Raw genomic sequence first — 13,095 nt, 5'->3', positions numbered from 1 at the left:
TGTAGCAACGTCGCCGTGCTTTTTGTGAACTTACCAAAGAGATTTGTAGCGCTACTGCAGGGATAAATGGCCAGATTGGTTGGTTGATGATGTACTGTGATTGGCCGTGCAAATCATGTGACGCGGCCGTCGTGTGTGAATTACAAAATCTCAAATATCACTTGAGACAAACACTTTGCAATACATCGCTGTGCTTACGCCGCGCTTGTTATGTGCACTCTTATTGGTTTGTTTTATTTTGTTTTTCAGGTGCGCGCAAATTTTGGTATAATCACAGCCTAACGCGCAGGTGGGTAGCATGTGTGTGCGGCGTGAGTAGTGTTTGTGTGTAGTCGAGCGTGTGTGTGGGGTTGGTGTGTGGTCGAGCGTGTCTAGTCTAGAGTGGGTGTAGTGTGTGGTCTAGCGGCTAATCTAGCGCATCTAACACTGTTTAAAGTATGTATGGTGGTCCTTCAAAATAATTAATAATTATGTGGTCCACTACATGGAAATGTGAGAACATCGAAATAAGTATACGTAGAAGTACATATACACATGAAAATAAATCACACACACAAGTTCAGAAAGAATCAACATGTTTTATATATACAGAATACAGGGAAAAGTTCTGTAAAATCTAAAACAATACAATTAATATTTACAATGAAACTAGCTTGTCCAACTCCCCCAAGGAGGAGCAGCAGTATTACAATAATTAAAAAAAAAAAAAAAAGAAAAAAAAGGGACCAACAAGTGTACGACAAAACGGTTGGTTACGACAGACAGAAGCCAAAGGCATATCATACGCAGCACTGTACACAATTAAAAATGATAAAAAAAACAGATTTTGGGACAAAAAGGGCAGCCTTCTGTTGGGTATGTACAAAGATCTCAATGCCGTTTTTGCAGTCGGGTTGAAGCTTTTATTGCAACTGTGGGTTCAAGGACAGAGCGTGTTGTGCTGGGCCAAAGTTTTATGCTGTTAAATAAAACAAAATCAAGGAGAATTATTATTTTTTGTTTTAATGAAAAACAGTATTTTTCTTTATATATAAAATTGTCACTTGCACAAAATAGAACGAGCTTGTTTTGTCTTGATCCATTTACAATGGCGTGAAGAGAAAAAGAAAAAAAACTCCTTAAAAAAAACCCCCACAACCTTCCTTATGACTTTCGAAACTGAAAATCTTCAACATCCTTTTGTTCCTGTCCGGGGAGAAAATCACTCTGGGGGGGAGGAGGAGGAGGAGGAGGAGGATTGGTTATTTTGAATCTTACAATAATAAAAAATATATATATTTATATATATTTATAATATATGAAATGTATGATAGAAATATATGTGCAAATGCCCCTAAAACTTGAGCCAAGGGGGGGGAAAAAAAAAAACAAAAAAACAAAAAAAGGTGAAGTTTCTTCATACCATGCAAATGTGCAAACTGTTTCTGGCCAAAACAGGGTATTCCAGGAGGCCGCTGGACACGTTTGCTCTGAGGAGTCAGTCTTATTTCAGGAAGAGTTCTTTGTCTCTCTACAAGAGTTCTATAGTATTTGCTGCTCCTAAGGAACAGAGTTGGATCGTAAGACTGGCACCTGGTGGGGGGGCTTCAGAGACATCTTGTCTTCCAAGTTCTGGTCTTGTGCTAAGGCATCACTCTCACCTTTGGGCTGCCTGGTAGCAAACTCTGTGATTGAGAAGAGAAACTGGATGCAGCCCAGCTTAATGTAGCTGCCGTGGTGCAGAAGGGCCGTCCCTTCCCAGCCGGCTCCACTTCCCCCGATGAGGCTGGAGCTGCTGGCTTTACAGTTGCATGGCTGCTGATGCGGACCTTGTGCCTGAGAGCTCATCACTCCCTCTTCCTTGATATCCTCTACCTCTGGGTTTTGGCTCTTACGGCATTCTGGGCAAAGAAAAAAAAAAAACACAAAACATTAATTTCATGAACCAAATGCTGTACCGCACAATAACTGGTTATAAATTACTTTCCTATGTTTTGCTGCTTGAAAGATTCCAGAACTGGGCAATATTAACAACAAAGAACCGCTTCAGCAAGAACAGTTCTTAAAATACATATCTTACATGCTCATGAAAAGTTATGAAACAATAATATGGCATCATGTTGAAATTGTGTGTTCAGCATAACTGCCGACGTTACAAAGCAGAAAATGAATGGCAAAACCCAAGAGATTAGACAATGGTAAAATAATTTAAACTCGGGTAACATAAGCCAAATATACTGCTCTTAAAGAGACATTCAGCCAATTATATATATATTTTGTAATTAAGTACATTTGTTTAAAGAAGTCAATTACATTGTTCTAAAAATAAACATTTGACTGGTTGCTTTCTTTGGCAATTAAAATATTTCCTTTTCAACTGGAAATCTAAAAGGGATAACTCATGTGAAATGAGCGTTTTCTATGCCCGCCTTGCCTTACTGGAAAACAAAATCAGAAGGGGAGTAGAGAGACAGACACTTTGCCAATGTAAAAGTACAATGTAACATACTGCTAACGTTATAAAAAAACTAATTTCCATAACTATGTTGCTCATCAATCTTTTAATCCCTTCAAAATAATGTAGAAGACATGTTCACAAAGAATATTCTTTAAAACATGTCCTGACCTAACTGAACTTCCTTTATCCTTCCCATTTCTTAAGCTTGTACCCAATGACAGCTGCCACCATAAGCAGTGTTCGACAAACCTATACATTTGCTCGCCCCGGGCGAGTGGATTTAACCCCCGGGCGAGTAAATATTGGCCCAAGCAGCACACGTTTGGTACTAGGTGGCGAGTAGATTTTTTTGTGTGGCGAGTAGATTTTTTGGTGATTTGTCAACCACTGACCATAAGTATACAGTAGCAGTAGGATGTATTCATTAGAATTGTCCTATGCTGCAAAAGATGCTGTAGGCAAACATTTCCTGTGTGCTGGAAGATGAAATCCTATCTTCTACCCAGCAAAAGAAGCAGCTATACACACACAGATAGCTCGTGCTTGTAGTTGCATTCTGGTTCATTGCGCATGTATATTGCTGTTATGCATATATATCCCATTAATAAACATGTCTGCAGGCTAAAACAGGAAGTCAGCTGACCTACGCTTATACATGCAAATAAAGCTGGTGTAAATTAAAAAACAAATAGTTATTTGTTCAGCTTGTGTGTCAGTAAGGCAAGAAACCATAAAAGGGACAAACGAACCCAACAGTTTTTTTTGGTTAGTTTTTGTTTTCAAGGGAGTCTGGCAGGCTGCTGCTTTAAAGAAGAATTGTCAAAAATTAGATTACATATTTGCAGCAATGCAAAGACTAAAGGGCACTGACTGATCACGTGAGCGTTTGTGGGTTGCCAGGCGGCCAGACCAGAAATTAAGGGGGAGGGTCCGGTCCCCCACTTTAGAGCAGATCGTGATCAGCACTTAACAGCCCCTACAAAAAAAAAGCGCAAAAAGCCATGACGTACAGTGTACATCATAATGGCCTCTAGGTTGGCACTTTGTATGACATATGCTGTACATCAATAGAGCACTGAAGGGGCCAACAATAGCCTTTTTTGCTTAAAGGAAGTGCTTCAATACGGTAAACAAAATACATGCATAAAAGTGAAGTCAAATGAGGCTAAGATCATTGGGAAGCGGCACAGAGACAGCATGACTTACTTATTACGCCTTGCACTTTGGCAACAATACTGCTGGGAGGTGTAGGGACGGTCTTCTCGGAGAAGTCGCAGGAATAGAGCACGTTGTCAACAGTCGTTCCATGTTCGCTGTAATTCAACAGCTCGTAATGCTTTGTATTCTAGTGAGAGGGGCATAATAAAACCATGTCGTCACCGGTGCACATTCAATTTCACACTGCTTGGGACGGGCTGCCTGCCATCTTACGGGAGAGGAGGAGTCTTGTGAATGAGAGACAGCGGCAGGAAAACAAACTAATTAGGGCAGCTCCAATGTTATTGGATCAAGTGGCTGACTAGCCCATGAAATATAAAATCACTTTGATGGTAAACCCTTGTGGAGAAGTGACTACTAAATATTTACATACTCCATATGAGACCTTATTTTAAAAGGTTTTGCTTAGCTGTATCCTCAAGTGCAGTTTATCTTTTGCCCGGTGTAGAACTAGCGCTTGTTAGCTAATCTCAGATATATAGGTCTCTAGATTGTAAACTCTCACAAGCAAGGCCCTCATTATCTTTGTATCTGTGAATGTTTGTCCTTATTTGTATTTACATATAAAAAGCAGTTCATGTAATCATCAAATCTCAGTAAATCCACTGTACGGAGATGCAGAATAGGCTGGCGCTTTACAAATAAACTATAACTATAATATATACTGCATGTATACATACAAAGTATGTGTGCAAATATTACACACACACATACATTGATAAGAAGCTTTATTCCGGCCTGCCCGATTCTTGCTCCTGCAAATTACTCTTCCATTGTGAAAGGAGGGTTACAAGGCTACTCCACAAGACTACTCTGATTGGTCAGTTTAACCACCTATATATATGCGGAGCGTTGTGTTGGGCACCTCAGCAGATGGACTATTTGGAAGGCTTGCCATTCATCTGCAGGCCCCATTTAATCTCCAGCCTTTTCTCTATTTATGATTCAATAGCAGCCCATCGTTTTCACCTCTTCCCATGCGGTTGTTAAATTGGTAAATTCCCACACAAACAATACGCAGCAATTCTCAGTCAAGACTCTGAATGGTATTAAGTCCCTTTTCTTTGTAGATGGTTAGAACATCTGGGTGGTATAACTTAAATATAATACGCCTGACAAAGGGTGGAGATCCCCCCTGAAACGTTGTGGTCTGCTGACCAAAAAGGTGAAAATAACAGTAGCTCTGAGTGTCTACTCTATATATTTGGGTTGTGTATCCCTAGACTTGCTACTTTTCTGTGCTATATTGCAGACAAGATGACTTCAGGATACTAGACTGCCAGCAATGGAGAGAGAAATATACTTTCAAGCTACTAATTAACCCTCAACAGACATCCTGTAAGGAAGCAAGGAAATAATCCAATGTGTATAACTTAAATATTGTTCCTATGGCCAACTTCACAAAAAAGGACAAATGAGAATGCACTAAAGTTATTTTTGGAGGATTTTCCCAATGGAAATTGCATTAAAAACATGACATTTTGGAAGTTCCTACGTAATGTTAATACATTTGCAACAGCAGTATCTAAAAGTGGATAAGCACAACCTGAGGGTGAAGCAAATCAACCCAGAATGATTATTGCAAGTTAAAAAACCGACACGCATATATACTCACTTCATCGTAAAATATACAGGCATGCTTGCCAGACACATAGTTACAGTGACCATAATTTGTAAGGCACACGTCCATGTCTGCTCCTGCAATGAGGGGAGGAGAGAGAGAAAGCAGTGTGAACAGATGCTCTCAGTGTACCACGGCTGCGCAATTTGCACATTTTCCAGACAGCTAACTATTAAACAGAAGGCGTAGTAGCAACGGTAAAACACAGGAACAGACACATTGGGAGCAGATCTGCTTTAACACAGGACAGAAAAGGGACTAACTATCGTCAATGAAATCTTTATAGAGCCCAGTGCAGACTACAGCAAGCAATTTGGATCGAGCGTGAAACTTCAGGCCGGATATCAGAATGTTACACTGAAGATAATTGAAACTACTTCACCATTTAGATCAGTTCTAAGTAGGTGTGTTCATCACATACATTCTGTGTAATCTGAGAAAATCAGCACTCTTGGACCACGCCAGGATTACGGTAGTCAAGATCCAGTGCACGGCTGCCGTTCTGGTGAGGATTTTTGGAAATCAAAAACGGATCGCTGGATACGTGTCGGATATCTGTACTAATCCAGCCTCCCATTCCTTGCTACAGTGTGGCTTAAAGGTGCAGAACTACAGGCGGTGTGAAGGCAGCGTGCCTGTCACAGAAGCAGTCTGTCCCCTTTAAGTGCAGGCGGGGAGGGGCGACTTTTTTTTAAGGCCAAAAACAGGAGGAAAACAAAATATGGTGGCAGCCCTGACCTAATGATTTTTTTGTTGTTGGTATTTTGACATTTCTTTTATCGCTATATATCAGCAACAAATTCATATACAGTAGGCTTCTGGGGGGGGGGGGGGGGGGGATTGCTGCTTTTAAGTATAACTACCATATTGCTTGTATCTTCTCCCCATAGTTTTGAAAAGTAGTGTTTCCTTAATCTGTAGCATGATATTACCATGGTAACCTCGCACTGGGGAGACTTAATTTAACCGCTCATAATTCCTGAATAAAGCAGCGGGTTAAATAAATAAAATACATCAATTTCCATTTGGCTCAAGGTGGCCCGCACCGTCAGCTTGATCTATCGCTGTGATGAGGAGCACGTGTCCATACGGGCCACTTGCATTCTGGAGGAACCTTTAAACCAGGGGTGGCCAACTCCAGTCCAACAGCTTATTGTTTAATGATATCCCTGTTCCAGCACTGGTGGCTCAATCAGTGGCTAAGTAAACAAGAGCCACCTGTGCTGAAGCAGGGATATCCCAAATACCTGGCCTGTTGGCGGCCCTTGAAGACTGGAGTTGGCCACCCCTGGTTTAAACCATTTTATTCTTCAAAAAGGGTACAATCCATGCCAGTCTGTTTTTAAGCTGAGAGGGGAGGACGATGTGGTTTAAAGTGTGGCAGGAACCTCTGGAGCTAGCAAAAGAGCAGCAAAGAAAATGTTTGGCGTGAAACGATTTGATGTGCTTTATTTTGATTCTTGCATTTCTTTACAAATATGTAGAGCTCCACAGTTATCTTAAGGCATTTAACTTGTGCATTCGGCATCTGTGTTATGCCTTCATGCATCGGAAAAACCCCTTCAATGCCCTGTAGGACATACAAAGTACGACATGAAGAGTCGTACTCTTCATTCACATCAACAATCACGGGATTGCTAATGTTGGAGGGTCTGTGGCCATGGAGGGGGCAGGACCGTCCAGCACTGAAGGTTATGATTTCCAAGTAGAAAAAAAAAAAGTATTTCAATACTAGTAGAGTATTGTATCTTTTTATTATTAATTTTTTTAGGACAGTTCCTCAAAGTGAACCAATAATGGCAGTAGCATGTTTAATAATAAAGTGACACCTCGTCTATCAGCAATCTCCTCCTGGATGTCCCACGGTTACCTGAAGCTTAACATGCCCAAAACAGAACCAATACTCTTCCCCCCCTTCCACTGCCACCCCTACACCCAAACTCTCCCTCACCAGCACCACTATCTGATCAAACCCCAAGCTCGCTACCTAGAGGTCATCTTTGACTCTGCCCTCGCCTTCACTCCTTACATTAAATCCTTCACAAAGTCCTGCTGTCACCACCTCCGAAATAAATAAAAAATAGCTAGGATACGTCCTTTTCCCCACTCATGATGCAACTAAAAACTACACCCACAACGAGCCACCACTTTACCTTTTGTTTCAATATTGCCCCTGATTCTCTGTATACTGTAAGCTCCCAGGGGGAGGACCCTCGTTACCTTCTGCATCTGTCGTGCATGTTTGTCCTCACTTGGTATGTCATTCTGTTTATGTCATTTACATCCCTCTGAACCCCCATTGTAGCACGCTGGGAAATATGTGGGCGCCATTTTATTTATTTTTTAAACTTAATTTAAAAAATAATATTTATCTAATCTTTCGTGATCAGACTGTCTGCAAGCTGTACTAAATACCAAAACAATTACATACTTTTTTCTTTTGTGGAAACCAATTATGCTACCGTTTATAGGAGGAACAGTAAGTGCTAGATACAATTTCAACTGCACAGGTCATGAAGAAACTAGAAATGTATTTGTATTCTGCAACAAAAGGAATACATTTCCAAGGAAGCCAATTATATCGGCATGGTTTGCATTTTTTGACCACATCGTGGGACAGTTTAGTTTATAAAGATTGTGCATTTACATAAATATTATTTGAATACCTCTAAACGTCAGGTTTATGCACACAGCAGCACATTACTATGCCCCTCTCAGAGATTCCTCACATGTTGTTACCATTAATCCTTGACGCAATACGGTAGACTTCAAAAGAGGCAAATTGAAAAAACACGCCCGGACTCATTTATTATTGGATAAGTTAGCCAACTCTGTGGGGAACATGTGAAGCGATCGCAGCAAACCACACTAACCTGTCCCAATGTAGAGAGTCCTATAACACATGTTCACAGGAGCTCCGACACCCATCATGAGCGGGTAGAAAACAGCCCTGGCCTGTACGTCTTTTCTCTGGGCTGTAACAGCACAAAATGGATTGCATGAGTAGATAGAAGGCACTGCAGGTTATGCTAACACACAACACAAACATTAACCTCTCAACCCAGGCCTCGTCTATACTGTTCTTGCAGACACTCATGTTGATACCACAGCAGGGTTGACCAACTCCAGTCCTCAAGAGCCACCAACAAGTCTGGTTTTAAGGATATCCCTGCTTCAGCACAGGTGGCTCAGTCAAAGACTGCACCACCTGTGCTAATGCAGGGATAACCTGAAAACCGGACTTGTTGGCTGCCCTTGAGGACTACTGGCGTCCGCCACCCCATACAATGCTTTGGGGAAAACATGTGTTACATTTCTCTAACTCACCTTCCACGTGATTTCCGAGGGAAGGGGCCGGCTGAGGACGGGTGGCACTTGCTACAGGATGCTCTTTGGAAGAAAAGATCTCCTGAATTCTCTGCATGGCCAAGAACTTGACCAACTTCTCATCCAGCAGATTTATCTGGATCTCTGCAAAAGAGCAGAAAAAGGGTCAGAGAAACCTATAAACCACATGGTTTATTTTCAAGTGTCAAGTAATCCCGCCTCTATTTGAATTGTTTTCCCCCATTGGAGGACTGCGCGAGCCTTAGTACTGGAAGATCCCAGTTACATTTATATACTGCTCCGTTACGTTTGGCTCTTTACAGAACAACATATGGGCTGAAAATAAAATAGTGGGGTGGGTGGGAATTTGCCTAAATGTAGTTGTTTTCGAAGTCAGAGCGACATATGCTAATCTGGGGACTGCTTCTAGGATTGAAGAAAGGGGTCTCCGGAGCTGAACCCCATTAATTTCAGCTTCGGAGATTCCCTGCTTCCGGAGATAAACCTCCGTAGGGTAGTTGGGGTTCACGTAATGGCCACTGTGCAAAGCTCCCGTGCTCTGCGGGCCAATAGGAAGCCGTGACGTCATCCAGTGCGGCGTCCTATTGGCCCGCGTGATGCGGGAAATTTAAACTTGCAGGAGATACCCCCGGGTTAGTGTAGCAGTTTTTATACGCAATAGCAGGGTGTCCCCGTATCAGACTAACTGGAACGCAGAAGATCTGCCATAAATTTCAAGGAAACTTTTACGTCAGACACTCTTGCATTTGCTTATTGTAAAAGGCGTTTGACACTAATACTTTCAACTCTGTCACTGCCAATGAGCTGGACATATGAATGAATCATCAACCATTGGCTCCGCGGCGCTCACCTCCATTGCCGTCCATCAGCGTCCTGAGGGAGTTGGTGAGCTCCATCATAGCTGAAGAGTTTAATGTATACGCGGAGGGGCCGGTCGAAGCGCCATCGAGCAGCAGGGTGCCAGAACGGATTTTACCATCTATATAGAAAGGGGATGAACAGAGCATTCATATCAAAACCTCACCAGGGTCACGTGTCTCGCGATATGTTCAGACTACCGCTGTCCTGACATAGGATCAGAGATCTTAGGAACGCTCAGAAGAACCCAAGGACATGTAAAGGACACCATTGTCACTGATCGTTAGTTTTGGGTAGAGACGTTGGCATAACTGCAGTTTGAGGCACTCATGTTTGAACATCATCTTGGTTTCTTTTTAACTATGTTTAACAGATTTAAAACCATTAATAAATTGGTCCATATTTATTCAGCAGGGGTCAGTCATCGGGCACCTTACGGTTTATTTACTTATGAGGGATCTCAAGTGCCTTTAATGCCTAGCAACTCTTAGTAAATGTGCCCTTTTATGTCAGTGATATCTTACTAATCAATCCATCATCCATGTGAGCGCCACACACAAACAAAAGACTGATGTACTAATGTTGGTATTAGAAAAGACCTTAAACAGGGCAGATCTCAGCCTGGAAGTGGCTAGTAATAGCCTGGTTCTTAAAATATCCCCCAGTATCGAATTTCCTTTTGTCTACTCACCCCAGATTCTCGTTTTTTTTTTTTTAAAGGACGAGAACTTTGCTATTTTCAGCTCCAGGGATTTACAGGCGAAGTTACGGTGTTTAAATAACCCCTCAAGGGTAAATAAAATGGCCTCCAGCCCATGCATCAATAGGAAACAGCACCGTCATTGGTTGCAGCTTCAGATTAGACGCCCATTTATAGCCCCCTGCAAAACCGGGTAACTTCACAGATAAGTCTCTCAGGAACAGCGGGTTCCCTGGAGCTGATTATAGCCAGAGTGAGGTCCAGGAGACCTTCACGGCTCCCATTGTGTAAAAGGGGAAACTTGAAAGACGTACTGTTTACCAGTACGCAGATTCAAGCAGGAAATGATGGTAATACAGGGTTTCATTCCAAGTCACTGCTATGATGCCAAAACCAGGTAAGTTGTCACAACAGTGAAAGAAGTGAGAGGTGCAAGAGGGTAGTGTGAACCAACAGGCAGGTATCACTAGTTGTTGAAATGAAAGCATTTTACAACAGAACCAAGGCTCCCCCCCCTCAATATGTCTACCTGTTAAGCCTCACTGCCAGAGTGCAAAATGAAGTTGTAATGTCAGAGCAGGACATGGTAGCTTCATATTGCACTTCAGTGGTGGCCATCTTTGATTTGACTGGTACATAAAAAGGTCACTCTCTGTCTAGAACCAGTGAGGTTCCTGGAGCTAGGAATAGTGCATTGAAGGACTCTCCGTGCTAATGGCAAACAGAACAGGCAACTTGTCAGCATAGCCCTTTAAAACCACTTAAAAAGATAAGGTATCGCATATAAAAAACACAGTTTGTGATCTTTAAGAAATCACCCGGAAAATAGGCAAACTATAATAATATAAATACTCACTCTCTTGCTCATACTTAATTGGAGGATCAATATTTAAATAACAGGTCCCCAATGAACAAGTGAAAAACTAGAACAGTGGGAAGGGTCAGCCAATTAGTAACTTAAAGTAACATTTTAAATGGTCTATACCAGGGCTGCACAACATACGGCCCGCGGTGACTCCGGACGGGCGCCAGTGAATTAATTAAATAATTTTTTTTTTTTTTAAAGTTTAAAAAAAATGGCGGCGATTCATCCCCCTCCCCTCCTCCACCGCCCCCCCCCCCCCCCACGCCCCTGGGTTTTCTAGTGCGCGGGGGCAGAAGCAGCATGAGGAGGATGCAGGATGCCGGGGAGGTCAGAGCATGCCGGGGGCGGGGCTTAGTCCCGGGGAGAGAGGATGTGCTGATCTAAAAGAGGTAGAGGGGGGGGGGGGGGGGGGGGGGGGGTGTGTGTGTGTGTGTGTGTGTGTGTGTGTGTGTGTGTGTGTGTGTGTGTGTGTGTGTGTGTGTGTGTGTGTGTGTGTGTGTGTGTGTGTGTGTGTGTGTGTGTGTGTGTGTGTGTGTGTGTGTGTGTGTGTGACAGAGAGACAGAGAGACAGAGAGACAGAGAGAGACAGAGAGAGACAGAGAGAGACAGAGAGAGACAGAGAGAGACAGAGAGAGACAGAGAGACAGAGAGAAAAAAAAACGGGCTGGTGGGGGGTGGGTGTGTGTGAAAAACGAGCTGGTGCAGAGGTGGGGGGTGGGCTGCTGACGTGAGGGGGGGTGGGCTGCTGACATGTGGTGGGGGGTGGGCTGCTGACATGTGGTGGGGGGTGGGCTGCTGACATGTATGGGGGGGGTGCTGACATGTGAGGGGGGGTGCTGACATGTGAGGGGGGGTGCTGACATGTGAGGGAGTGGGCTGCTGACATGTGAGGGAGTGGGCTGCTGACATGTGAGGGAGGGTGGGCTGCTGACATGTGAGGGGGGGTGGGCTGCTGACATGTGAGGGGTGGGGTGGGCTGCTGACATGTGAGGGGGGGGTGGGCTGCTGACATGTGAGAGGGGGGTGGGCTGCTGACATGTAAGGGGGGTGGGCTGCTGACATGTGAGGGGGGGGTGGGCTGCTGACATGTGAGGGGGGGTGGGCTGCTGACATGTGAGGGGGGGGTGGTCTGCTGGCATGTGAGGGGTGGGTGGTCTGCTGGCATGTGAGGGGTGGGTGGTCTGCTGGCATGTGAGGGGTGGGTGAGCTGCTGGCATGTGAGGGGTGGGCGGGCTGCTGGCATGTGAGGGGGGGGTGGGCTGCTGGCATGTGAGGGGGGGGCTGCTGACATGTGAGGTGCAGGGGGGGGGGGAAGTGATGTGAGGTGCAGGGGGGGTATGATGTGAGTTGCAGGGGGGGAGAGAGTGTCATATTGAGGAGAGGGGGAAAGAGTGTCATATTGAGAGGAGGGGGAGAGAGTGTCATTTAGGGGAGGGGGAGAGTGTCATATTGAAGAGAGGGAGAGAGAGAGTGTCATATTGAGGAGAGAGTGTCATATTGAGGGGAGGGGGGGAGAGTGTTATATTGAGGGGAGAGGGAGAGTGTGTCATATTGAGGGGAGGGGGAGAGTGTCATATTGAGGGGAGGGGGAGAGTGTCATATTGAGAGGGGGAGAGAGTGTCATATTGAGGGGAGGGAGAGAGAGAGTGTCATATTGAGGGGAGGGAGAGAGAGAGTGTCATATTGAGGGGAGGGAGAGAGAGAGTGTCATATTGAGGTGAGGGAGAGAGAGTGTCATATTGAGGGGAGGGGGAGAGCGTGTCATTTAGGGGAGGAGGAGTGTGTCATATTGAGGGGAAGGAGAGAGAGAGTGTCATATTGAGGGGAGGGGGAGAGAGTGTCATATTGAGGGGAGGGGGAGAGAGTGTCATATTGAGGGGAGGAGAGTGTGCATTATTGAGGGGAGGGGGAGAGTGTGTCATATTGAGGGGAGGGGGAGAGTGTGTCATATTGAGGGGAGGGGGAGAGTGTGTCATATTGAGGGGAGAGAGAGAGTGTCATATTGAGGGGAGGGAGAGTGTCATATTGAGGGGAGGGGGAGAGTGTGT

The 13,095-nt window shown here is 44.3% G+C and overlaps 1 protein-coding gene across 6 annotated transcripts in view; it reads right to left on the bottom strand.

Moving 5' to 3' along the window:
* Window positions 1–564: 564 nt before the first annotated feature.
* Window positions 565–13,095, bottom strand: part of PHF12 (PHD finger protein 12) — a 41,645-nt gene continuing 29,114 nt past the window's right edge. For 3 of the 6 annotated variants that reach the window (XM_075589231.1, XM_075589232.1, XM_075589236.1), the window contains 6 exons: window positions 9,475–9,603; window positions 8,604–8,747; window positions 8,150–8,251; window positions 5,271–5,353; window positions 3,644–3,782; window positions 565–1,880 (listed from right to left, as the gene is read on the bottom strand). In XM_075589231.1, the coding sequence (XP_075445346.1) occupies window positions 1,540–1,880; window positions 3,644–3,782; window positions 5,271–5,353; window positions 8,150–8,251; window positions 8,604–8,747; window positions 9,475–9,603 (938 nt within the window). In that variant the 3' untranslated portion in view covers window positions 565–1,539. The remainder of the gene's footprint in view (window positions 1,881–3,643; window positions 3,783–5,270; window positions 5,354–8,149; window positions 8,252–8,603; window positions 8,748–9,474; window positions 9,604–13,095) is intronic. The other 3 variants (XR_012799787.1, XM_075589233.1, XM_075589235.1) reach the window with 3 other exon arrangements.

The sequence above is a fragment of the Ascaphus truei genome, chromosome 3 (assembly GCF_040206685.1).
Source record: "Ascaphus truei isolate aAscTru1 chromosome 3, aAscTru1.hap1, whole genome shotgun sequence".
NCBI lineage: Eukaryota > Metazoa > Chordata > Amphibia > Anura > Ascaphidae > Ascaphus > Ascaphus truei.
The sequence above is the reverse complement of the archived record's forward strand: the minus strand, read 5'-3'. Positions and strand labels throughout refer to the sequence as shown.